The 25,680-nt window shown below is 41.8% G+C and overlaps 1 protein-coding gene across 3 annotated transcripts in view; it reads right to left on the reverse strand.

Annotated features, from left to right (window-relative positions):
* Window positions 1–21,286, reverse strand: part of Fnbp1l (formin binding protein 1 like) — a 77,815-nt gene extending 56,529 nt beyond the window's left edge. For 2 of the 3 annotated variants that reach the window (XM_051165620.1, XM_051165619.1), the window contains exon 1: window positions 21,096–21,286. In XM_051165620.1, the coding sequence (XP_051021577.1) occupies window positions 21,096–21,119 (24 nt within the window). In that variant the 5' untranslated portion in view covers window positions 21,120–21,286. The remainder of the gene's footprint in view (window positions 1–21,095) is intronic. The other variant, XM_051165622.1, reaches the window with a different exon arrangement.
* Window positions 21,287–25,680: the final 4,394 nt, after the last annotated feature.

Consider the following 25,680-nt stretch of genomic DNA (forward strand, 5'->3'; position numbering starts at 1 on the left):
CTCAAAACTCTGGATGACAAGGGCAGGAACCCCATCTCCCTCTCCGGTTGCCCAATCTTCCTCATCCTAATCGATGGTCATTTTTGCACTACAATACCCCAGCCAGAATTGCAGGCCCCTGCCTTTTGTCTTGGGCTAATCCTTTCTCCGTCTGAATCTATGCTAAGATTTAACACTGATCTTTTTTTTTTTAAGATTATTTATTTATTATTATGTATACAATGTTCTGTCTGCATGTACACCTGCAGGCCAGAAGAGGGCATCAGATTACATGATAGATGGTTGTGAGCCACCATGTGGTTGCTGGGAATTGAACTCAGGACCTTTGGAAGGGCAGGCGGTGCTCTTAACCACTGAGCCATCTCTTCAGCCCCACTGATCTTAAATTCAGTTATTTGTCAACCATTCCTCATGCTACTGTAGAAAGGTAAGAGAAAGAACCACACTGACTGGTCAAACTAGTCTGCCACACTAAAGGGTTTTTAATGCTATTTAGCTTAAGTCCATTCAGTATCTATTATCTATTATCCTAGCCAACTATTTCATACCTTATTCCCTTAAGTTAAATTTACAGCACCTCATATCCATTCTACTCATAATCACTTTACTTCCTATTTTACACACATATATATATACATACACACACACTTACACACACACACAGAATAATCAAAGATTTCTATTCTGAAGTAGGATAGAAAAGTGGGAAGTTAACAAAATTAGCATGTGCTTTAAAAATTACCTACATGGAGATACAGTATTCCTTTTATATGCAGATATTTAGTAGGGAATCATACTTAAGGACTAAGTACTCACATACGAATTTCACAAGAAACTTCATTCACAGAAAAGAAAAGAAAAAAAAAAAGGTCTTAACCCCTTATGCAATTTTTTGTGACCCCCCCAATCCTATCCAAGACACCTCCAGAGCAGTCCTATAATTTTACTTTCAAAGGTGGAAAGATCTTACAGCCTTTTGAAATGTAACTTGAAAGTCACCAAAACAGCCATGCTAAGACACTTAAGACTCACTATCTCTTGTGACTACCACACCTACATTTGGGGGTGTCTTACCCTTTCCCTGAATGCTTCTCTTCCTTCTTATGAGATTAATTATGAGATTAATACATGTCAATCTCTTCCAAATAAACTCAACTCTCTTCATGCTGGCTCATCCCAAACGTCTTTTCGCAGCAAGAGTCAAGAACCTCTGCTTTGTCTAAACAGAGGTCCCTGAAAAGAACTCCTCAAACTGGTGCGGGTTGTAGCATGAGCTGTGTGAGCTGTGTCATGCTCCTGTCTCATTTCCTGGCATTCTAACACGTTTTATCACAAACACAAACACCTGCATGCTTTCTGTTTGCCTCTCTGGATCAGCTATCCACACTCCCTGTCTTCTACTTTACCTGGAAACTAGTTCAGTCTCAAGTTCAGCTGTTAAAACATTTAAGTCCCTAGGCTACATATACTTGGTGTATTCCAGGGAAAGCAAGATGATGATTAAGAAGCTATAACTAAAAAGCCAGGAAGGAAAAGTAGCTGATGTTGAGATGGAGTTACACGAGGGTCAAAATTCCAGTCATATATCTGTATCTCCTACCCCCAAATCTCAGCTTTCACTGAGTGACTTGAAAATCCTTAAGAAAATTCTGAGCATAAGACTGACATGCCCTTATATAGGGTTTTAAAGAAGAGCTTTGGGGTGAGGTTGATTTAAAGGAAGTCAAGGGAAACAGCAGAGCAGTAAGAAGTGGTAAGAGTTTACATATTCTTGTGTGTGTGTGTGTGTGTGTGTGTGTGTGTATGTGTGTGCGTGCACGCACATGTGCAGACATACATATGGAGGATGAAGAACAACCCCAGATTCCTTGGCATCATCCACCTCATTTGAGACAGGCTCTGTCATTTGCCTGGAGTTCATGAATCAGGCCAGATTGGCTGGCCTATGAGCCCCAGGGAGCCTCCCCCGCACCAATCTAGCACTAGAATTATAAGCACATGCCCCACTTCACAAGATCTATTTAATTCTGTATTTCCACTTGATCTCTGAACTTCAGCTTTAATTCCAGCACTTGGGAGGCAGAGGCAAGCAGATCTTTGTGAGCTCGAGGCTAGCCTGGCCTACAGAGTGAGTTCCAGGACAGACAAAGCTACATAGAGAAACCCTGTCTCAAAAAACAAAAACAGATTCCACATCTACAAAACTATAGCAACTACATGGCTTTAAAGGGAAAAGATTAAATATAAGTAAAGGATTTAACACAGAACCTGGCACTGGTTATCTATTATTAATTCATTTAATTCATGAAAGGAAAGAATGCTGAGACATAAGATGTAAGTAAAGACACTGAAAAGGATAGCTATTAATCAAGTAACTGTAAACTTAATTTTAGTAGCTAATATCCCCAGAATGTGTGCAATACTAATAGTAAGAGATCAGATTTGGAAATTTCAATCTCATACAAGATTCAGGTCTTTTATCTTGGAGCAAACTCAATATGTGTTCTTGTGTTTTCACATAATTTAAACTACAGTATTATAACAACATACTATTATAAAAGTTACACAGCCAGGTTATACTAGCTATAATCCCAGCACCTGGGAGGCTTGGGCACAAGGACTGTAAATCTGAGGCCAGTTGAGACTGGCTCTAAAAAGGAAAGTGAAGCTAAAGAGATGGTTTATTCAGTAAGCCTTAAGGCAGGAGGCTTACTGCCCATCTCCAGAACCCACACATAAAGCAAAGCAGGGTGCGTGACATGGCACCTGCTTCTAACTCCAGCAAAGGCAAGATGGGAAGTGGGCATAGGCATCCCTTAAAGATGGCTGGTTGGCTCATTTAGCCTACTTGTTAAACTTCTAGGCTAATTAGAGACCTTGTTTTATACAAAAGGTAGAAAAACTTGAGGAATGACACCTGAGATTGTCCTCTGACCACTACATGCACATACATGTGCACCCACACACAAAATAAAATGTGTATGATATCTCCCTCTCAAAAAAAAAAAAAAAAGCCTTATTGTGCTAAATCTTAGCATCCTCATGTCATATTCTCCCTTATTCTTTATTGAAAACTTTACCTTCTCCCCTAAAGAAAACACTTCATAGATTCACTTTGGTATATATGAATTGTCAGCATCACTATCCTTTTTGTTTTCCTGAACATAAAGATAAACACTGCAGCTGGGTGTGGTGGCGCACGCCTTTAATCCCAGCACTCAGGGAGGCAGAGGCAGGCGGATCACTGTGAGTTCGAGGCCAGCCTGGTCTACAAAGTGAGTCCAGGTAAGCCAAGGATACACAGGGAAACCCTGTCTCAAAAAAGCAAAAAAAAGATAAGCACTGCAATGCAAGACCAGTATAAAGTTATTAAGAGGTATGTAGCTCGGTGGGTGGGCAGTATATATAGCATAGATATTCTATAGACAAAGGGACACTTCCATCTACTACCCTGCAGGTCAGCACATTACTCAGAATTTACAGATAGTTTATTTTTGGTGTTTGCCCATTTACTATTTCAGCCCTCAGCTGACCAAGGGGAACTGAAATTGCAGAAAATAAAACCACAGACAGTAAGATTCCTGAATCATTCCCCTGGAGCTGACACTTTACTCTGAGACCAAAGAACATAAGCAGTGAACAGAGAGGCTGAGAGTAGAGCTGGCCTTTATGTATCTTTAACATGAACACTACCCAGACCACTGCCAGCTTCCTTCTTTCTGCAGGTTCCTCTTTGATTTCTTGGCATTCTTTGTTGGGCTCGTTTTCTTTTTCACTCTGGCCTACCTATCCCTTTTCCCTTTCCAAAAGAGACTTTTAATCTCCTTGGTAGGTGCAAAGTAAGTATAAAATCTAATCACGGGCCTTTAATGGATAGAAGGACTTTAAATATCAGACTCTTTGTGGATAAGGAAACTTAAGCATAGAAACTATTTGCCCAAGGTAACAGCGCTAATACAACTGAATCAAAGTTCTATGAGTTTTAATTTCCCATTTTCTTGCTTCAACTCAGTGTACTTAGTAAAATAAATACTTCTAAGCCACATTTACTATTTAGAAATCAAATAGGCTTCCTGGTACTAATCTAATCTGAAGTGATCCTTAGCTGTTAGTGTATTCTTGGGAATATTTCCAAGGAATGACCTCATGCTGCTCTTACTAAATAATTATGGCTAAGTGCTGAGAAGACTTAGTCCCACTCATTTATGCTGCTATATTTTGGAAGAAGCAGAGTTGACCCAGACAATGCTTTATGCCACATTTTCACTAGTATTATTAGAAGGCCTTCACATTTACAATTAAGAAATTATCAATAATGCATTATATCAGAGGATATATATGTAAGTATTTATATCGGATGAGTATGTTAAGTAGGTCAGAATTAACAGGCTTAGAAGTTATCAAAAACAAGCTGACCTTTCTATATCATACCTCATTCCACTCTGCCCTCAAGACCTCCAATTCATGTTTTGAAGCTCTTTTGGAGAAGGCTCTTTCCTTCTGCTTATGAAGGGCTGTTATCATAGTTACTTCTGTCATTCTGTGACAAAACACCTGACAAGTGCAATTTAAGGAAGGTTTAGCTCCAAGTTTGAGAGGGTAGTCCATTATGACAGGGAAACTATGCATTGTGCAAGAACATGAGGCAGCTGGCCACATTAAATCCACTATGAGGAAGCAGAGAGTTGAAAAGTGATGCTCTATTCACTTTCTCCTCCCCATTCAATTGGGAACCCAAACACCAGAACAGCACTGCCTACATTAGAGCAGGCCAGTTAAGCTTTTGGGGAAATACCCTTGTAGTCACATGCAGAGGTGTTTCCATGGTAATTCTAAATACTAACAAGTTGACAAAAAACAACAATCACATCATTCATTTTACCTTTTTTTTTTTTTTTTTTAGTTATTTCAGCCTACTCACTCTGTTAAATGATTTTTGGTAGAAAGAATGGGACCTGAGTTCTACCTTGGGACTAAACACATAATATTCTAAAATGTCCAAAAGATTATATTAAGATTACAAAAATACACTATTGCCCCTCCCCCTTTAGAAGTTAATTCAAATGAGCCTGTTAATCACCTGAAGAAGAACCAGCCCCCAGGAAAACTGTCGATTCCAGAAGCTTAAAGAAACAAAATATACCTGAAGACAGACTGAGAAGAATACTATCCCCTTAATGACACTTGAACTACAGAAGGCCCTCCCTTGATGCAGTTGCTAAGCGACACTCCTGGCTAGCCATGCTACTGACCAAATCACAAGCTGCTTGCCCTCATATGCTGAACATTCTCGTTTCTCATTCCCTTGCTCTCTTCCTTCCCTCTCCATCCCTGGCTATGCAGCTGCTTGGGGACCTCCACTGCTAAACCTAACTACTTTCTCAACCTCTACTCTAAAAGCATGGTTCTCTTATTATTCATCTACCCCCTTTGGGGACCTGCACAGATCTCCAGTTTGCCTGCCCTGTCAAGCTTTTTGATGTTTCCTCTGAAATCAATAAAGTGTCCTCAAGTATCCTTCTGAGTCCATTTTTAATTTGTTTGGTTGGTTAGTTTTTGGTTTTGTTTCTTACTTTGTTTTCTTTCTTTCTTTCTCTTTTTTTATTAATTTATTCTTGTTAGATCTCAATGGTTATCCCATCCCTTGTATCCTCCCATTCTTCCCTCCCTCCCATTTTCCCCTTATTCCCCTCCCCTACGACTGTTCCTGAGGGGGATTTCCGTCCCCTGTATATGCACATAGGGTATCAAGTCTCTTCTTGGTAACCTGCTGTCCTTCCTCTGAGTGCCACCAGGTCTCCCCCTCCAGGGGACATGGTCAAATGTGAGGCACCAGAGTATGCGAGAAAGTCATATCCCACTCTCCACTCAACTGTGGAGAATGTTCTGACCATTGGCTAGATCTGGGATTTAATGCTAAGTTTTCTCACTGCTATTTGGGGTATCTCATTTACTCAGCCTGTCAATAATCAGAGTACAAATAAACACACACACACACACACACACGTTTATTTACTTTTTCATTGCTTTATCTGTGTGTGTACGTATATGAAAAGTGTTTACACCAAAATCTTCAATTCCAACCTAACAACACTTTGAATATTGGTAATCCCATTCTCCAAACGTGGAAAAAAATCTGGCTCTTTGTATCCTAATACAATTACTCATCTGAACAATCCTCAGGGTATAACCAATCTCCAAGTACCACTACTGACATTCCACCCCCCACCCCAGATACCTTCTTCCCTGTACTGAGTTACATGTTGCTTCTCCTTCAAGCTGAGTCCCCTGTTTTCCCCCCATACAACTATGTACATTTCCCTCTCTCATCAGCAGGCTTGGAGCTAGCTGCCTTGATGCTGGATGCCTTCCTTATTCTACTTGGACTCCAATATACTGAATTGATTATAGATTAGACTCTCTCATGTCATCATTCTCACTGACCTGGTGTCATGTGGAAGCTGTCCTATTTTCTACTTGGGCCCTGGCTTACCACTCCGCATTCCTTACATCTTCAAAACTCAAATTTTCTAGCTCTCATCTAGGCTATCACCTCTTCCAACTCTGTGAGGAAACGGACACTGTACAACCTCACTTCAACTACTCAATTATAAGGGGAAAGTTCCTGCAACTCACTTTGGATTCTGTTTTACATACCATCACTTATCCCTAACTGAAAATATTCTTAATTCACACCATTTGCTAATTCTAAACAAAGATGAATTAGTATATGTCTTAGAAATTTTCAATTGTAAAAATGTATTCATACCAACTATATATATGTTTGTCACAGCCTAGTGCCTCAGGTAATCTCAGATACTCCAGGGGTTTAGGTAGGAGGGTTACAAGTTCAAGACCAGTCTAGGCAACTTCATAAAAAACTAAATGTCATTGGTTTGTTTGTTTGTAGCTGAGGACCAAACCCAGGACCAGTTTTTTGTTTTGTTTTGTTTTTTGGGTGCTTGTGTTTTGGTTTTTAAGTAAACAGCAGCTCGGGGTGTAGCTCAGTCGTAGAGTGCTTGTCTAACATTTACAAGAGCCTGGGCTCAACTCTCAGTACCAGACATTTTGACAATGAAATAATTAGATGGTCTTTACTTATAATGGTTTTTAGAATTAAAGAAAGAATTAAAATGTACTAAGAAACAGATGAGGCAAAGTATTAAAATTATTGTTAATATTTTACTGCCTTTAGCTTTCCAAGATAAAATGTTTTAACTATGAAATATATTAAGGCAGGATATGGTTACATATATAGAAATAGGAATATGATTTTTCAAATCAAAACAAAATTTTATTCTCTGCTTATCTACCTGTATTACCAAGCATAAAATCTTCAGTTTTAGAGTGAATGGTGTCTTGCTTTTAATTGACTCACATTAGCTCACTCTTCCTTTTCCTCTCATATCCAGAAGCAGTAACAGCTTTGTACTACAACTTGCTCAGAGTATTTAAAAGCTTAGAGAGAACTAGAAGTAGTTTGCAGTATTCAAGTTCACTAACAAGTCTGGAGGATGAACACACACAGCCTGTTAGTACATGGACCAACATCTTCTACCATGTATGTAAGATATCTGCCTCGGAGTTTTGTTCTTACAGATAATTCAGCAGTTGCTCCTTATAGATACCAAATACCTGAGGCAGCACACATGTACATACAAGGTGCCAGGGCATCTTCAATCTAGTCACAGGATACACCCACTTTGTATAATAATAAGCCACCTATTTCTCTGCATCTCCATGCCATCGCTTACTCAAGATAGACCCTCCACTAGGAGACACTGCAGCACCATCTTACTCCTCAATGTCTGTTCTATTTATCCTTGAACCCAATTTCTAAATCAATCGTTTCCAAATTCAAAAATGATCATGTAAGGCATTATAATACTTAAGAGCGCTGATTATTGGCCTAAGGAGACAGCTCAGTGGATAAATAAAGCACATGCAGTTTAAGTGTGAGCACTGGAGATCAATTGCTCATACCCATCTTAAAAGAGGAAGAAGAAAAAAAGCTAGGCGACTATGGCAGCCTGCCTCTGCCTAAGTAAATGAACATACAGAACCCACAGAGTGCAACAGGGAAGGCACACCCACTGTCAGTCTCAGCTCCACAACCCTCCACTCTTGGATAAATCCCTTCAGAGCGTGTCTCTGCCCTGTGTCACCTGCCTCTCTAAAAAGCATCTCCACTTCCACTTCTCTGGACCCCAGCAGACTGACCAGTGGATTCTCTTATATTCTGACTCTTCCTTGGGCTCAGGCTATGAGAGGAACAAACAAGAGTGAGGTCAAGGTTCTTATTCCTCTGGCGCTCTGCCTATCAGCAACCTGCAAGTTTCCTACGTTCCTCTACTGAAAGTCATAGATTCCAGCAAGTACTCCTCAGTCAAAATTGCGTAGGTGCCAAGCAACTGTTTCCTCTCCTTGCCTTTAAAACCTTAATAGTGCTGAGCAGCCATGGCGCATGCCTTTAATTCCAGCATTCAGGAGGCACAGGCAGATGGATCTCTGTGAGTTTGAGGCCTGCCTGGTCCACAGATCTAGTTCCAGGACAGCCAGAGCTACACAAAGAAACCCTGTGGGGAGGGGGAATAACAACACCACCACCTCCTCCAAGACGTAAGTAGTAATATTTCCACACTGTTAGCATGACAACTGCAATGCTCTTTCAGAGGATTCTAGTTCGGTTCACAGCATCCACGCTGGATGGATCACAACTGCCTGCACTCCTACATATAGACATACACAACTGAAAGTAAAAGTGAAATCTTAAACTAAAACCATATTTTTTAAAAAGCAGATGAAGAGATGTAACAAAGAAAACCTGTTTTGAAAAAACAAAAAACTTAGCCACAAATCTTCACAGCAGCATTGTTCATAATAGAAAAACGTAATAAATTAATAAAATGTGCATAGGCACACAATGGAATATTTGATAAAAGAAGGAAACACTCACTGATAAATGCTACGTGGATGACCTTTGAAATCACTATGCTACTTGAAACATGGCCCATCAGCAGTGACCACACAGTCTATGGTTCTGTTTATACAGGATGTCCATAACAGATCAATCTGCAAAGAAAGATGGTTTCCTAAGGCTATAGGTAAGGAAAGAGGAGAAAATATAGCATTGACTTTTAATAAATATCATCTTTCCTTCTGGCAGGACAAAGAAAAAAGCATAGTAAACAGACCACTGATAGGCAAGGTAATAAACAGATAAAAACACATGAACTATGGCAGGGAGCAAGAAAGAGGGAAAGATGGAGGAAGGGAAGACAGGAGGGAGGGAGGAAGTAGATCAAGTGAATGCATGCACACACACACACGTATTCATGTCTAAGTGTGGAGGTTACAGGTTGATGGTAGATGTGCAGACTGAGTAATAGAACGGAATTGAGGGATGGAGATGGCTCAGTAGTTAGGAGCACTTGTTGCACTGCAGACAACCCAGGTTCAATTCCCAGCATCTACATAGCATCTCACAACCATCTCTAACTCCAGTTCCAGGGGATCCGATGCCCTCTGCTGACATCAAAGGCAACAGGCACACACATACATATAAGTAAAAGACTTAAAATAATAAAATATAGCTTTTTTTTAAAAACCTGACTTCTCACAGTTCTGGTGCCTGCAGAAACTGCTCTCTGCCTCCAAAATGGCCCCTCAGTGCCGTATTGCCACATGGTGATGGTAGAGGGGCAATGAGAGAAAACTCCTGTCCTTCAAGTCCTTTATAAGAGCCCCAACCCCATTCTTAAGGCAATGTCCTCATGGCCTAAGCATCTCCTGAAGATGACAACTCTAAATACTGCTGCACTGGGAGATTAGTTTCAACTAGAACGTGAAGAAGGAAACACCAAGTAACTATATTTTGGCTACTGTGAATAATGCTGCAATAAACATAGAATACAACTATCTCTTCAACATGGTTTTGTTATATGCTTTAGATATATATCCTAGAGTGACATTTTTAGATCATATGAAGTTCTAGTCCTTCCATACTATTTTTTACATGTTATACTAATTTATATTCCCAACAAAAGTAGTATATTTACATGTTCACCAACACTTTTTTCATCATCTTGCTAAAAGTCATTTTTATGAGATACAAGGTGGTATCTCATTGTGATTTCAATCTGCATTCTCCTGATGAATAGTGACATTGAACATATTTCCATATACTGTTGGACTTTTGAGTTATGTTTATTTAGATCGATTACTCAGTTTATGTATGTGCAAGTGTGCAAGCCCATGTGTGTGTGATGATGTGCATGCACGTGTAGGCATACATGTACCACAGCATATATATGGAGGTCAGAAGACGGTCTCAGGGGTCAGCTCTTGCCCTCTACTTCGAAGCAAGGTCACTACTGCACACACTGCTATCTGTCTTCTGCATGTCCAAGGATTCTCCTCTCTCCACCTCCAATCTCCACAGAAGAGCACCGGGACTTCAAATACATGTTTTACAGAGTAAGAGCCAAACTCAGGTCCTCAGTGCACAACAAGCACTTTATTCCCTGTGCCATTTCCACAGCCCCCTTCCTACGACCAGGCTGCACAGATACCTGATCAGATATAGTTTGCAAAAAGGAGTCGCCCATTCCAAACACTGTTTCCTTTGCTGTGCAGAAAGAGGCTCTGCAGTTTAATGTAACCCCATTCGTATCTATTGTTGCTTCTGCTACCAACAAAAAAGTTCTTTGTCAAGACCAATGTCACGGAAGTGTCTGTTTTCCCCTGGTATTTAGTCTCACGTCTTCTGTTTAGGTCCTTAATCCACTGATTTTGTTGTTTTTAGGGTTGTTTGTTTAATTTTAATTTTATTTGGTGGGCATGGTATGAAGAAAGGGTCTAGTGAGGTTTTCCTTAAAACAAACCAGCCAACCAACCAACCAACAAACTTTGATTAGACCAGTGTTTCTCAACGTGAAGGTCGGGACCCCTTTGGAAGTCAAATGACCTCTTCACAGGTGTCACTTAAAACCATAAAAAAACACAGCTATTTTCATTATGACTCATAACAGTAGCAAAATTAGTTATAAAACAGCAGTAAAAATAGTCTTATGGTTTGGGGTCACCACAACATAAGGAACTGTATTAGAGGTTTGCAGCAGCAGAAGGCTGTGACACTGGTCTAGACAATGAAGTGTTAGAAAACATCCTCCAAGATGCAAACTGATGGAAAAGTGCCTGCCTAGAGTGTTCAAAGTCCTAGCTTCAATCCATCGCACTGCACAAACCAAGTGCAGCGGTGGACTGATGCCCATCATCTCACCATCGAGAAGTAGAGGAAGAATGATCAGAGAGTTAAGGCCTTTGCTATATAGCAAGTTTAAAGCCAGCCTAAGCTACATGAGATCTTGTATTTTTAAAAAAAAAAAAAAAGGCACATTCAGAAAACAAAATACACAATAAATTAGCTCTTACCTATTAAGAACATAACAACAAATATTAAAATCTCAATATAAGAAAATCCTGGTTTCCAAAAATGGCACACTAGGTTATTTTAGATCAGTATCTAAATTCTACTGGATATTCTAGATTATGATGTATTTCAAATAAGCTAAAGCAACTAAGACAAGCCAAGGTGCTCCAGTTTAGAGGTGTGATGTCCCACACAGGTTTATGTATATGAAAACTTGGCCCCCGCTGGTGGAACTGTTGGGAAACAGTGGTGACCATTAGGAATGGCGTATGGCTGAGGGACTGGGTCACTCAGGCAGGTCTAGAGGGCTACAGCCCCAGCTCCAGCTGGACTGCTTACTGAGCCAGAGACACAAAAGGAACCCTACAAAGCACAAGCTCCCAGCACCACTGACAAGAGCTGCCCCCCACCCACCACACCCCTCACCATCCCACTCCCCACCCCCGCCCCTACCGCGGACTGTACTCTATGAACCAGGAGCCAAAGCAAATCTTTTCTCCCTTAAATTGATTCTGCCAGGGACTTTGTCAGAGCACCAAGTCACTATAAATCAAAACTATATGAAATTATGAGCTTATAAGTAATATAAAAATGAACATCCAAAAACATATGAATATATAAAAGCTCCGTCTGCCATAGAACATCGACAGTTTTGAAAAAATAGTAGATCTTTGTTTAAGAAAGTAACAAGAGACATAGGAAGAGAAAGCAAATCTAATAACCACACAAGTAAATTTCAAAACCTTAAACTTGGCTCAAGGTGAAGCCAGACTAACACATGACAAAAGAAAATAATTCCCACATATGCAATAGCCATAGGTGGATAGTTCTTATAGATCTCGTGTCACAATGGGACAGAACAAATGCAGGAGCACATACTATATATGATAGCACTTTTATGAAAATCAGTGCTTTGTTTTCCCAGCTCATTGCATCAGTTCATATTGACCTTCCTAAAGGCAACACCCATCAACTATAGGAGCATGCAATTAAAAAAAAAAAAAAAGTGCTCATAGTTCTCCTTTTTAGACCAAAAATATTCTGTACTCAAATAATCAAGAAACAAGACCCTCCAGACCTAAATAAACTGAGACCATTTTCATATATACAACGGATTTCAATTTTTAAGTTATGAAGAAGACTCCTAAGGTTAAAGCAGATATAGCTAGCCCTCAGAATCCATACTGGGATGAACCCAGGACTGCTCACAGAAAGAAAAAAAAAAATCTATGAATGCTTAAGTCCCTTCTACACGATGGCACCATATCTGGTATAACCCAAGCACACTCTGAAAATTTCCCACATGCTTTAGACTATCTCTAGATTAATAACAATGCCTAATACAATATAAATGCTATGTAGATAGCTGTTATACCACGTGGTTTAGGAAACAAACTAGGAGGGTGAAAGTAGTTTTTTCTTTAATGTTCTATACAGACATAATTTTTAAAAACCACAGATGGCTGATTGTACTGGTACAGAACCCAGGGAAGGCCAACTAATTACATATACAAAAAATAAAAGTTACCTTAGTACCTAGAGCATAATTACAAAGTTACAGCAACCCACTGAATTCCTCCACCAAGTCAAGAAGTATCTGAGTGCTCACTACAGCCAGCTGCTTGTCGAGAAGAGCAGAAACAAAACAGGTAAGTTCACTTCCTAAAAATAAAATGCTAATGTGTCAAAAATGGGGATATCTAAGTATAAATGTATGCTTCTTAAATTGCAATAAGCATATATAAAATAGATTTGACACCCAGTGCTAAAAGTTAAACCTGGACACTAGGCAGCAAACACTTAACCATGGAGCCACACCTCCATCCCCTCTGCAGGTTTTTGTTTTGTTTGGTTTTTTGAGACAGGGTTTCTCTGTGTAACCGTTCTGGCTGTCCTGGAACTGGCTCTGTAGTCCAAGCTGGCCTCGAACTCACAGAGATGCACCTGCCTCTGCTTCCCAAGTGCGGGGATTAAAGGCGTACACCACCACTGCCTGGCTCTCAACAGGTATTTTAAAGAGGGCTGATTAGTGTTCTACCAAGAAATTAAAGAGAAAGCAGTCAGAGAGGCACACCTGTAACCCCAGCACCTGCGAGCTGGAAGAAGGAGGATTCAGAATTCAAAGTCAGCCTCAGCTACATGGAGAATTTGAGGTCAGCTTGGTCACAAGATAATGTCTCAAATACAACAGAACACAGGGCAAAACTGCTTCCAAACCCTAAATATTAATATTAATTTGGATTCAGTGGGAATATTTTATACAAAACCTTTTTTTATTATGCCTTTCTCAACAGCTCCATAAAAATCCTAAGTGCTGAATCCCACATTAACAAAGCAATCAGATAACATCTTATAATGCCTGAGCCTAAAAGCGGTTTCAAAGAACTAGTCAGAGGAAATTATGCAAAAGCAATCGCATTTTACCAGAATGTTATTCCAGGAACAAAAGAAGAAAATGCTGAAAAGTATGAATGACAATATTAAAATGACCGGTAGTCCCTACAGACTACTTTCAAGGCACAATTTTCAACTTAAAGTATTTATCATTCTATCATTAATTAAAAAGCGGTATCCTGTCTCCACGGGCAAGGTGGCCCACGCCTTTAATCCCAGCACTCAGGAGGCAGAGGCAGGTGGATCTCACCGGTTCCCGGTTCAGGGCCAGCCTGGTCTACAAAGCCGCCCAGGCCAGCCACCAGGCCAGCCAAGGATACACAGAGAAGAAACCTTGTCTCAAAAAAAAAAAAAAAAAAAAAAAAAAAAAAGAAAGTGGTGTCTCACTCAAAAACAAGGTTATTATACACATAAGAAAAAAAAATCTTGAAAACAATTGAGATGTAATCTGATTGAATTAATTAAATTTTTAAAAAAGAAAAAATTCTTAAGTGCATAAATCAGCTTTAAAAAAAAAAAAAGTTAATAGAGCAAAGTACCACAATCAAACCTACTGCTTTTTCACTTCTAGAAACAGCTCTGTAACTAAAATGATATAGAAGTAAAAATACTAAATGGCAGGTGAGAGGAAGGGGTAACAGTATTAACAAGTTGTAGTAACAATTCATATTATACAAGTTACAGCCAATTTCAGAATAAATAACACACTAATATACAGAAGACACAAATGTTTTGCAGGAGTGATAAAATAGATGCAATTTTTATCTTCTAAAACCTAAAGGAGAGCTACAGACATGGCTCAGCAATTAAGAGCACTGGCTGCTCTTCCAGAAAAACCAATGTTCAACCCCCAGGACCCACATCACAGCTCACAACCATTTGTAAGTCCTGTAACTCCAGTTTCAGGAAATCCAATGCCCAATCCTGGCCTCCAAAATCACCAGGCACACACATGGTGCACAGATATACATGCAAGCAAAGCATTCATAGACATAAAATAAAAATAAATACAAAATTTAAATAAAGAAATAAAAATAAAGGAATGTATCTTTTTTTCACCTAAAAATTGGATGAAAGGAAGAAGTGATCCCTTCTACTAAAGAAAACAAGATTTCCTTCTGTGGATTTTTTAATGGTTCAAAAACTGGGTTAACAATATGTTAATGCATAGTTACACAGACATAGACACAAATACCAAGTTCCTGAATCAAGCAGTCAGCCAGACCAACCTCTGTGCCTGGTTCCTCAAGCACTACTTTCAGGCACCTTAATGCAAGTCAAATCTAACCACTATAATCAGGTCGTCCCAGAAAACACTTAATTCTAGTTCCTATCGGAGTCAGGCTCTATGCCAAGAAGCATGCTGATAACCGAGGAAACAGTAATGAAGCAGACAATGAAAAAGCAATGAATAAGGCATGCTCTCTGCCCTCTAGGAACTTGAGAATTCCCACATGCACAGCCCTTTTCTTCTAAAACCTAGGTGAAACAATCTTCCTAAAGCCTTCCCTAAAATGAACAGAGGAAAAAGCAATGTTTTATAGTCTTAACCTTCAGTTGTCACTTTCTACTCGTTTTTGGGTTACTTCTAAAGTCAGGGCTAGAGAGATGGCTCAACGGTTAAGAGTACTACTGGCTGCCCTTCCACAGGCCCCAGGTTCTATTCCCAGCACCCCTTTGGTGGCTTACAACCATCTATAACTCCAGTTCAAAGGAATCTGAGGCCCTCTTCTGGCCTCCTCAGACAACAGGCCTTGGTGTGTCCTGGTGTACAGACATATGTACAAACACTTATATACAGAAAAATAAGTAAATAAAAGTAATAGTCTTAAATCACACGAGCTGCTAGAGATTCATATTTCTCTCAAATTGATTCTTTTAGCATAGATTCACAAAGCCTAATTTACTACACAAACCATATGAACACAAAATTATAATCTGCTGAATGACCAAACATCAGTGTTTGCCACATCTTTTCAGTCTGTTAGTTACTATGCATGGCTTAAGCTGAAATACAGGGCAGCTCTCAGTTTTATTTACTGAGGCAAGGTCTCTCCCTGAATCGGAGGCTGACCAACTCCGGCTTGTCTAGCTAGCCATCTTCAGGGAACCTGTGACTACCTCCTGAAAGCTGGGATTTCAGACAGCTGCCACCCCCCTCTGACTTTTGCATAGGTTCTGGTGATCCAGTCCTCAAACTTGAGCAAGCAAGTGCTTCATCAACTAAGCAATCTTCCCAGACCCTTCAGACAGATTTTAATCCAGAACATGGCTGCTCTGGCAAGCGATCACATCTGAAGACCTTCTAGGTCTGTGTGTGTGATCCTGCTGGAATACAGACACACCTTTAATCCTAAGAGGCATAGGCAAGCAGATCTATCTCTGAGGTGAAGGCCAGCCGTATAGAGCAAGTTCAAGTAAAGAAAAGCTTGGGTCCAGGTGTGGTGGTGCACACCTTTAATCCCAGCACTCAGGAGAGTCTCACAGATCTCTTGATTTCTATCAGTGCTGTTCAGGCAGTTTGGCTGAGTCAATGAGTTGAGAGGCAGTGCAGGAGTTGAATCCTTGGCAGTTCAGCTCAGGGAATTCAGAGGCAGGTTTACCAGGACAGAGTTGTACAGAAAGAGACAGAATGCAGAGAGAGAACAAGTTAGACGCAGGTAAAGACAGAGCAAGCCGGAGAATGAGAAGGAGCCAGAAGATTAGAACAAATTGCTAGTGAAACTGAGTAGAGCAATTCAGTGAGAAACAGAGAAGCCAGTTTGGATTAGTCAGCTTGGAGAGTTTGAGCCAGAACACCTGAGTTGAGCCAGCCAGCCAGAGTTCAGAAAGAACCAGAAACAGCGAGCTTATTCAGCAGCGAGTCTCAGAGGCTGAAAATATGATAGGTCTGGATAAGATTGTACAGAGGCAAGAAGCTTCCAGGACTAGCAGGAGATTAGCAGACGGAGGCAGTAAACCTCAAAGGCAACATTTAAAACAGGCGGGAAAAAGTTAGTTACAAGACCCAGGTGGCAAATTTTTGGTAAACCATATAATTGTGATGTGTTCATGCTCTTCTCTCGCGCTCTCTCTCCTCCCCCCCCCCATATATATCAGAAAACTAAAATGTCATCTCCTAACAAATCAAACTTACTAAACAAAGGTGCTTTCTGATTCTCTTAGCTATAAAGAGGAGCTATTAATTATAAAAAATCTGTACATGGTAGCCAGAGAGATGGCCCAGCAGCTAAATGCACTTACTGCTCTTGCAGAGAATCCATGTTCAATTCCCAACACCCGCATGGCAAGCTCACAACCACTTGTAACTCCAGTTTCAAAGGATCTAGCACCCTCCAAGGACACCAGGCAAACAGATGGTGAATATATATCCATGCAGGTAAAGCACTCATTCACATTAAAAAAAAAAAAAAAAACGAGGAGAAAAAAAATCCAACTTCTTTATTCTGTACTTTGTGAAATCACTGATTCACATTTAGCTATGATCCTCTATTCTTTGTATGATTAAAAAAAAAAAGTCAATATAAAATATAACGCCCAAAATGTCACCATGTAACTAATCATGTACCCTGAAAACAATGCAGGCTGTTGACTCTAGTCACTACCTCACTTAAATACTCATTTAAAACCAGAAGTCTCTTAAAGCGCAGATTGAATACACTAACAGTTAATGCATAAAGCCTTAAAACAACACAACAAATGCCTGATTCAACCCACTTAGCAAATAGTCACTGTTAGTTCTGAAAACCAGTGCCACAAATAAAGCAGTTCTGTGGAATACCTTTACTTCCAAAATTTAATGTAAGACGTTAAGAAGCATCAAAACAAGTGAGCAATGGAGGCGCACACCTGCATCCCCAGCACTTGCGAGCCTGAAGCAAATGGATCAGGAATTCAAGACCAGCCCAGGCTGCACGGTGAAACCCAGCAAAGATTAAAATGGGGGGCGGGGGGACTGGAGCAATATCCAAGTTGATAAAGTGGCCTTGCAAGTACGAAGACCTGAATCCAATCCGGAGAGATAGATTAAACAAAAAGTAAATAAATGTGTGCCCAGGATTAATCCCCGCACCGAGGAACCGGAAACAAGTGGTCTTCTGCACCTCCCTGGCCACTAGGCTCACCTAATCAGCAAGCTCAAAATCAAGAAGTTCTATTACAAAATACAGGGTGGATGACTCCTCAAAAAACACCCCAAGTCTGACCTCTGTCCTCACATGCATGTATATCCACACATGCAAATGCACACAAGAGATAACGCAGTAAAAACCCACCAGTTACAGCAAATGACTTAAATTTGAGCATGTAAAAATTACGTATCCTCAAATTTTTGTACCCAACAAAAACTTGTGTAATGTGATTCTAAAGATAAAACATGACAACTATTTCCTATACTTAAATTTTGATGAAAATTTTCCCAACATCAAATTCTCAAAGACAACAGTGTTAAGTGTTTATATTATTCTGCAACCTACTAGAAAGCGCAACAGCCTCCCTGACCACTGAAAACAGCGACTGGGGACACTGGCTCAACAGCTAAGAGCACACACTGCTGCTGCAGAGAACCTAAGTTCAAATCCATCGCCTACATGGGACAACTCACAAGCACCTGTACCTCCAGCTTCAAAGAATCACCCATCCTCTTCTGGCCTCCGTAGGCACCCATGCACATGCACACACACACACAAATTTTAAAAAATAATTATTTTTTTAAAAACTGAAAACAAAGTCCAATGAAATTTTATATATAGTCCAAAACCCATCTGTTATACCAAGTTAAACTTATCTAGGGTTTAGATACTAAGTTGGTATTAATGGAGTCTACATTATTAATTTATAATAATGTTCCCCCCTCAAGTCCTGAAACCACTAAAAATGCTTAAGTTTAATAGAAAAATTAAAAGTGTGTGTCTAGGATTTCTAAGTTATATTCAAAATATTTTTAAATTTGGACCTAAATTCCCATCACTGTTCAGCTTTTCAAATTACTGAGAAATTATTTAAATATTCAAAGTAAATAAATTACAAGACACATTGGAGGTCTGGAATTCTTCCTGAATGTAACATATTCTTAACTTTTAAATAACTTTGAACCTGTCACAGTAACTCACACCTGAAATCTTAGTACTCTGCAGGCTAAAGAAGAAGGGTCTCTGCTAGTTCTGGGCTAGCCTGGACTACATGTATTATTTACACATTATATTCATATATATTATATATATATATAAGACCATTAAAATTACACTGTTTTACCTAGAATTATTTCTTCTTAAAATTTTGTAGTAGGATACAAAGCGAGTTTCTTTAAATCTAAGTAGTATTTCTTCATGGTTTCCCTATAGGTACCTTTTTAAAGCATTCTGTTTGCCTTCTAGATTACTCAATGCTTGGGGTCATCTGAATAGGCAAAAAAATAAAAATACCTTCTCATAAAGATTGAACAAATAAGGGGTTGGAGAGATGGCTCCATGGATAAGAGCACCTGCTGCTCTTGCAGAGATCTGAGCTTGGTTCCCAGCATCCAAGCTGAGCCTTGTAACTGTTTACAACTACAGTTCCGGGGGATCTGATGTCCTCCTCTGGTTTCTTTGCCCTATGCACCCTCAGTCAGACACATATAAATACACGACTTAAAGCTTAAAAAAAAAAAAAAGAGGTTACAGATACGGCTTGATGGCAGTGTGCCTGTCTAGCATGTGTGAGGTCTTGTGTCCAATAGCCAGCACCAAATAGATAAATAATAAATTTTGTAAATAGAAAATAAAACTATACCCATTTCCATTTCACTGACGGACACTGTAATCCATCATAAAATGTACAAATGAAAGGGAAAGGCTTTAATCCCAGCAATTGGAGGGAGAGTCAGGTGGATCTGAGTTCAAGGACAGCCTGGTCTTTATAGGGGTCCGAGTTCTAGGCCAGCCATGGTTATTATATTGAGACTGTCTCAAATAAACAAACATACAAACAAACGAGAAAGGACCAATAATACCTGAAAATCTAACTGGTGTTACTTGATTCATTTACAAATGACGCTCACCATTATTAGAACAATCAGTGCTATCTAAGAAACAGGATGGAGAGGCTCCTGAGGTATTTTGTCTTGGAATGGTGTGTTTGCAGAGTGGGCAAACACTTGTGCAGAGTGTTACAGGAGAGATTCCTGAAGCTTGGTTAAGTAGGTGACTAGATGATCTTTTAAGTGCCACTTCTAAAATTCCCAATCTACAACGCATGGAAAAAGGGAAAACATTGGGTCTTCCAATTAAACGATCTGCTTCGAATCTCAGTTAATGCATTGTCAAAAACTTGTTCCTCCTCCCTCCCCCTCTCCCCCCCCCCTCCAGAGATTTCCCGAGATTTTCGCAAACAAAGGCACGGAAAATATGCACAGGTGGGATAAAAAGGGGAGTGGCAGAGTATAGGCGGCGCTCGAGACAGCGCCCCCATGCCGCGAATTTCCCTGGCCGCACCTGAGAAATCACTGCCCTGCACACCTCCACCCTCAGGTGGTAGCGCCCCGAGCGAATTCTCCGACCTATTCCCCTACCCCACCCCAACCTCACCCCCCAACCTGCACCTTGGTCAGGCATTGGGCATTGTCTGGTGCCTCCAGCGCCCAAGAAAGGCAGCGAAGACCAAAAAAAAAAAAAAAAGGGGGGGGGCCGGGAGGCTAATCAAGCAATCGATAAGCCGCGCGCGCTCCTTCCTCGATCCCTCTACCTAATTCCGGTCACAAAAGCAGAGCCGCCAGCCCAAAGAGGCTGCAACCGGAGCTGGCCGGCGCGGAGTCGCGGGCGCCCTCGGTCCTGAGCACGGAGGCAGGAGGAGAGGGAAATGGGCGTGTGGGTTGGGCCTTTGGCTGGCCCGAGGCCGGGCTCTGAACAAAGCCACCCCGCTCCCCCCCGTACCTGGGAGCTGGGGCGTCGCCCAGGCGCGCGGCGCGGGGAGCCCAGCGGCGCCCCTGCGGGGACAATAGCCCCCCTCCCCCGCCGTCGGGCGCGCGGTACAAAGGCGCGGCGCAGGGCCGGGGCGCCCGTCCGCAAAGTCAGGCGGAGGCGGGAAAGGGGGACGGCGGCGGCGGGCGTCTAGGGCTGCGGCCAGGCCCCTCGGAGCGAGCGCAGGCAGCCGCCCCGTCGCCTCCAGCAGCCGAACGGGCTTCGGTGGCACAAAGAGGAGCGGGGACCTCTTCGCCGCGCCGCCCCGGGGCTCCCGCCGCCGACGGCACGAGCCACCCCGCTCGCCCGCTTCACTCGCTCACTCAACTCACCCACAGCTCGGTGCCCCAGCTCATGGCGGAACCTGAGGCGACTGGCTGCTCCCGTCGTCCGCTTGTCGCGACTTTCCCTCCTCAGGCTCCGGCAGGCAAGTCCCTGCCTCGAAAGGTGCTGCCGCCACCGGGTTCCCCAGTGAGTAAGAGAGACACGACTGAAGCAAGCCGTCGCCACCGCCGCTGCCGCCGCCGCCGCGTCCCCGCCTCCCGGCAGCGGGAGGGAAGGAGGGAGGGAGGGAGGGGGGCCGGGGCCGAGGGGAGGCGGGACGGCGGGGAGGGGGCGGGCCGCGGTGCACCCTGGGATCGGGGCGGGCCCGCACTCCCGCGCGCGGGGGCTCCCGGGGTCTCCCCGAGATGCCTCTGGTGGCGGTCCTCGGACCCTCGGCGGCGTCAGCTCCGGCCCCTGCCCCGAAAGCCGCACTCAGACCCCCCGGGGTCGGAGATGGAGAGCAAAAGAGGACGCCCACTGCCCCTGCCCTGCTCTGAGACCCCCCCTCAAATGAGAAGACCCCACATGCCCGCTCTCCCCGCCGACCACTGACAAAGGAACCTCATCCGAGCGTTTGCGCGGAGGGGTGCGCGGCGGGGTCTAGCTTTAAAAGAAGCCTCGATGCTTCTCAGCCTGCGATCCTCGGAAATCACAAACGTGTTGTAGAGGTCAAACGTCCAATGCGAATGCAGCGTGACTCCGTCTGTTTTAACAAAACATTTTGCTTTTATTATAAGTTCTCTTGGGAAATCTTTGCATTTTTATTAAGAGCCAAACGATCCAGTGATCATTTTGGGAAGCTGCCATGGTAAAACATAGACTTGGTGTAAAGCGAACCAGGCTGACACCTGCAGGAGGTGAATTCTAGGTTGGTGGGCACCTCCAGGAGCTGGCGTCTCCCAGGAAGTGCAAAACAACCTGTTCAGAGCCCGAGGCATCTCTTGCCTAGGATAGGAATCTTGGGAGCAGACCACCACTTCCCTTTTCCTCCGTTGAGCTATTTTCCCAGCCTGACTCCACTGGCAGTCAGCAAGTTTGGCTGATGTTACTAGATACCCGATACAGTATGCTCAGTAACTCCCTAACATATGCTTTGGTATTAATTGCTTGTCGCTTAAAACACAACACGCACACATTTTCAATCTATAACTAGTGGAGTACTCCTCAGTGAGTCAGCTAAGTGCTCCAAGGTCCCCCAGCAGGCTTCGTGTCAGCCCTGAAGCTCCTCCCCCTCCAGGACCACAGGTGTTCCACCTTCTTCCACAGAAGCTTCCTGTTTGCCTAGTTCTGCTCTCTCCTGAGGTCCAGGCAAAGTGCCGAGCTCTGCGGGCAGTCTAGCCAACACTCACCAAATTCTTTGCTTTCCCTTTCTGAGGCAGGCTGAGTAAACGAATACTCTCTTCTAATTAGGTTAAGGCCGGTTCTTAAAATGCTTTTTGAAAGTCTCTGAAGCCAGGTGTGATGACTCACACCTGTAATTTTAGTGCCTTCAGAGAGAGTAAGGCTTAACTACTGGAGTTGGAAGCCAGCCTGGTTTACAGAGGGTGCGTGGGGGTGGGAGTAGGGGGGGGCGGGGAGTGCAGTGAGAGAGACTATCTTCTGAGCCTTACCTAAGCAATATTTTCTTTCCAATATTTTTCTGTATTTCTCTATTTCAAGCAGGTATGTTTCTTCCAAGGCATGTCTCCTATCTTCTCCTCTCACTCTCTAGATAGTATGAATTTATGTAGCAATCACAGGCTGCACTAATTAGTAGTGGAATGTTCTTAATAAACGACTGTCTCCTTTAGAACTATTCCAGTGCTAAGATGTAACGTACCGAAGTTCTGCCATATCAGTTAAGACGTGGGGGGCCATAATTCAAACCAAAATTACACCTCTAAGAGGCAGAGGCAGAGGCAGGTGAATCTCTTGAGTTCAAGGGCAACCGGGCCACGTGTGGAGTTCCAGGACAGCCAAAGCTACATAGACCCTGTCTCAGACCGAGTTAAATAAGCTATGAGTCATATTAAAACTATATTGATTACATAATTCCCCAATAAAGCATAAAGTTTTGCCTCCAAGCTGAGCCATCTTTCTTCTCCCAAAACTTCGGAATGTGACTCCACAATTAAAACAATTCAAAAACAAAAATAAAATTTGAGCTTGGGATGTAAGTAAAGCATTTCCTAAAATGTGTGAGGCCTTGGGATTCAATTCCTGGTTCTGAAAAGGAAAAAGAAAAAAGAAAAACCTAGATTTGAACTAACTAAAACCCAAAGAGCAGGATACACCTGTGTGAGAAAACCCACATTTAATTAGAACCTTTTGAGGCAGGAAGATGTGGAAAGGCCACACCGGCTAGCACACCATCATTTTTAACTACTACAGTTTTGTCTGTCATGTTCAACATTTTAGGTTTGACCTCCAGCACAACAAAAAAGAAAAAACAAGCTCTTTCAGTACAGAAATAAATGCCTATTTTGTTTTTAAAAATTAATATTAGAGTTCAAAACATTCATTATCTATAACCCTGTCTCTAGAAGAGTTGACACTTAGCTTTGCAGAGGTGCTCACACACACAAGGGCAAATGTCATACTGCAGAGGTTTCGTGAGGGAGGTTTTTGTTTTGTTTCATTATTATTGTGTGTGAGTGTGCCTGGTGGGAAGTGGATTGTGCACGCTCCAATGTGCAGTGGAGGTAAGAGGACAACTTTGTGGGGGTCAGTTCTTTCATGTCTACATAGGTCTCATGGATTAAAGTCAAACCTGCAGGGTTGCTTAGCAAGTGTCTTTGCCTGTTGAGCTATCTCACAGCCCAGCATAGCTATTTGTGATTTTTCACACAGTCATTTTTAAGCAGTATAAGTCATCATTTTCATCTCTAAAATTTCAACTCATGATTGTGAATATTTTTTTAGTATAGCAAGGCTAGTATCTATTCTGGATGCTATCCCTAGCCTACCTGAAAACATAAACTTTGTAAAATTCTGTTCTGCCAACTGTGTCTTTTTGCCACTTGACCTACTGGCAGTGAATTGTATCCTGGTTTTTATTCCATACAGCAGAACTTTTAAAGGTAAGCAATACTAAGAAAAAAAGATCAAGGGAAAAATTATTCCACTTTTTGCACACATTTACTTGGATGAGTACTGTGAGGGCTTGCATTAAAAAAAAAAAGCTGTATGACAGAGCCAGGTGAGGTGGTATACCCCAGCAGTCCCAGCGCTCAGGCAGGTGGAGGCTCCTGTGGATCTCTGTGAGTTCGAGGCCAGCCTGGTCTACAAAGTGAGTCCATGACAGCCAAGGCTACACAGGGAAACCCTGTCTCAAAAAATGAAAAAGCAAAGTAAAATGAAAAGCTCTATGATAATTTTAACCATTTTTACATTGTATCCTTTCTTTTACAAAAAGAAAAAACAGAAAAGGAGGGTCTTACCTAGGCCAGGATGCCCTCCAACAGCTACCTAGCGAGGTAGAAAAGGCTGCCTTGAACTACTTACTGAACATCCTGCCTCTGCTTCCGAAGGGCTGATAAGCCACTGTCGTTTGACACAACAGTTTCTTTCCACTTAAGAAACGTTTTGATAGAGTGCATTTTAAATCCTGGCCTAAGCTCCTCATTTTCCTGCCTCTGCTCTAAAGGGCTGATATGCCAACATCTTGCTACACTGTTTCTTCCCCATTGTGGAAAACACTTGAATAGAGTGCATTTTTTTTTTTCTTCAGGCTTCTGTTTAAACTACAGTCCATAATGAGCCATTGGCTTGGGTTTTTTTTTTTTTTTTTTTTTTTTTTTTTTTTTTTTTTTTTTTTAACCACATACTTATTTTTTAAAAAGCCACTACATTTATCTCATACTCTTTCCCGTTTTTTAGTTTCCTTAAATAAATTGTGGCTTTTTTTTAGTCAGGTGTAAAGCATCATCGTTTACTATTGCATTGTGAATATGTAATGATTCTCTAGTGCAAACACACCAATCTGCAAGCCCTTGGTTTCAAGGAAGAAACAAAATCTTTGTTTTGTTTTGTGTTTGTTTGTTTGTTTGTTTGTTTTTCTGTGGAGCTCTGGCTATCCTGGACTCACTTTGTAGACCAGGCTGGCCTTGAACTCACAAAAATCCGTTTGCCTCTGCCTCCCAAGTGCTGGGATTAAAGGCGTGCACCACCATGCCTGGACCAAAGAAACAAAATCTTGATCATCCAAGCTTCCTTTAGCATGTACGTGTCAGTGTCCCATCCAGTCATACACAATTTCCACTCCCCAAAGTGTAAGTAGCACAAACGGCAATTAACTTTTTCTCATTTAAAAAAAAAAAAAAATTAAGACTGTGTTTTTGAAGTGAAAACTATTTAAAATGTGCAAGGCCGAATACACCTGTAATTCCCTCCGCCCAGGAAGAAGAAGGAACATCAGAAATTCAAGGTCATCCTCAGCTACATAACATTATGAGGCCAGTCTGGGCCTCAGAGGCCCTGTCTCAACAAATGAGCAAAACCCTACTGAGACAGTATCCACAAAGAAAATTCTTTTGTGTTTTTTTGTGGTTTTGTGGAGGGGAGGTTGTTTGTTTGTTTGTTTGTTTGTTTGTTTTTTGAGACAGGGTTTCTCTG

The sequence above is a fragment of the Acomys russatus genome, chromosome 23 (assembly GCF_903995435.1).
Source record: "Acomys russatus chromosome 23, mAcoRus1.1, whole genome shotgun sequence".
In the NCBI taxonomy this organism is placed as follows: Eukaryota; Metazoa; Chordata; class Mammalia; order Rodentia; family Muridae; genus Acomys; species Acomys russatus.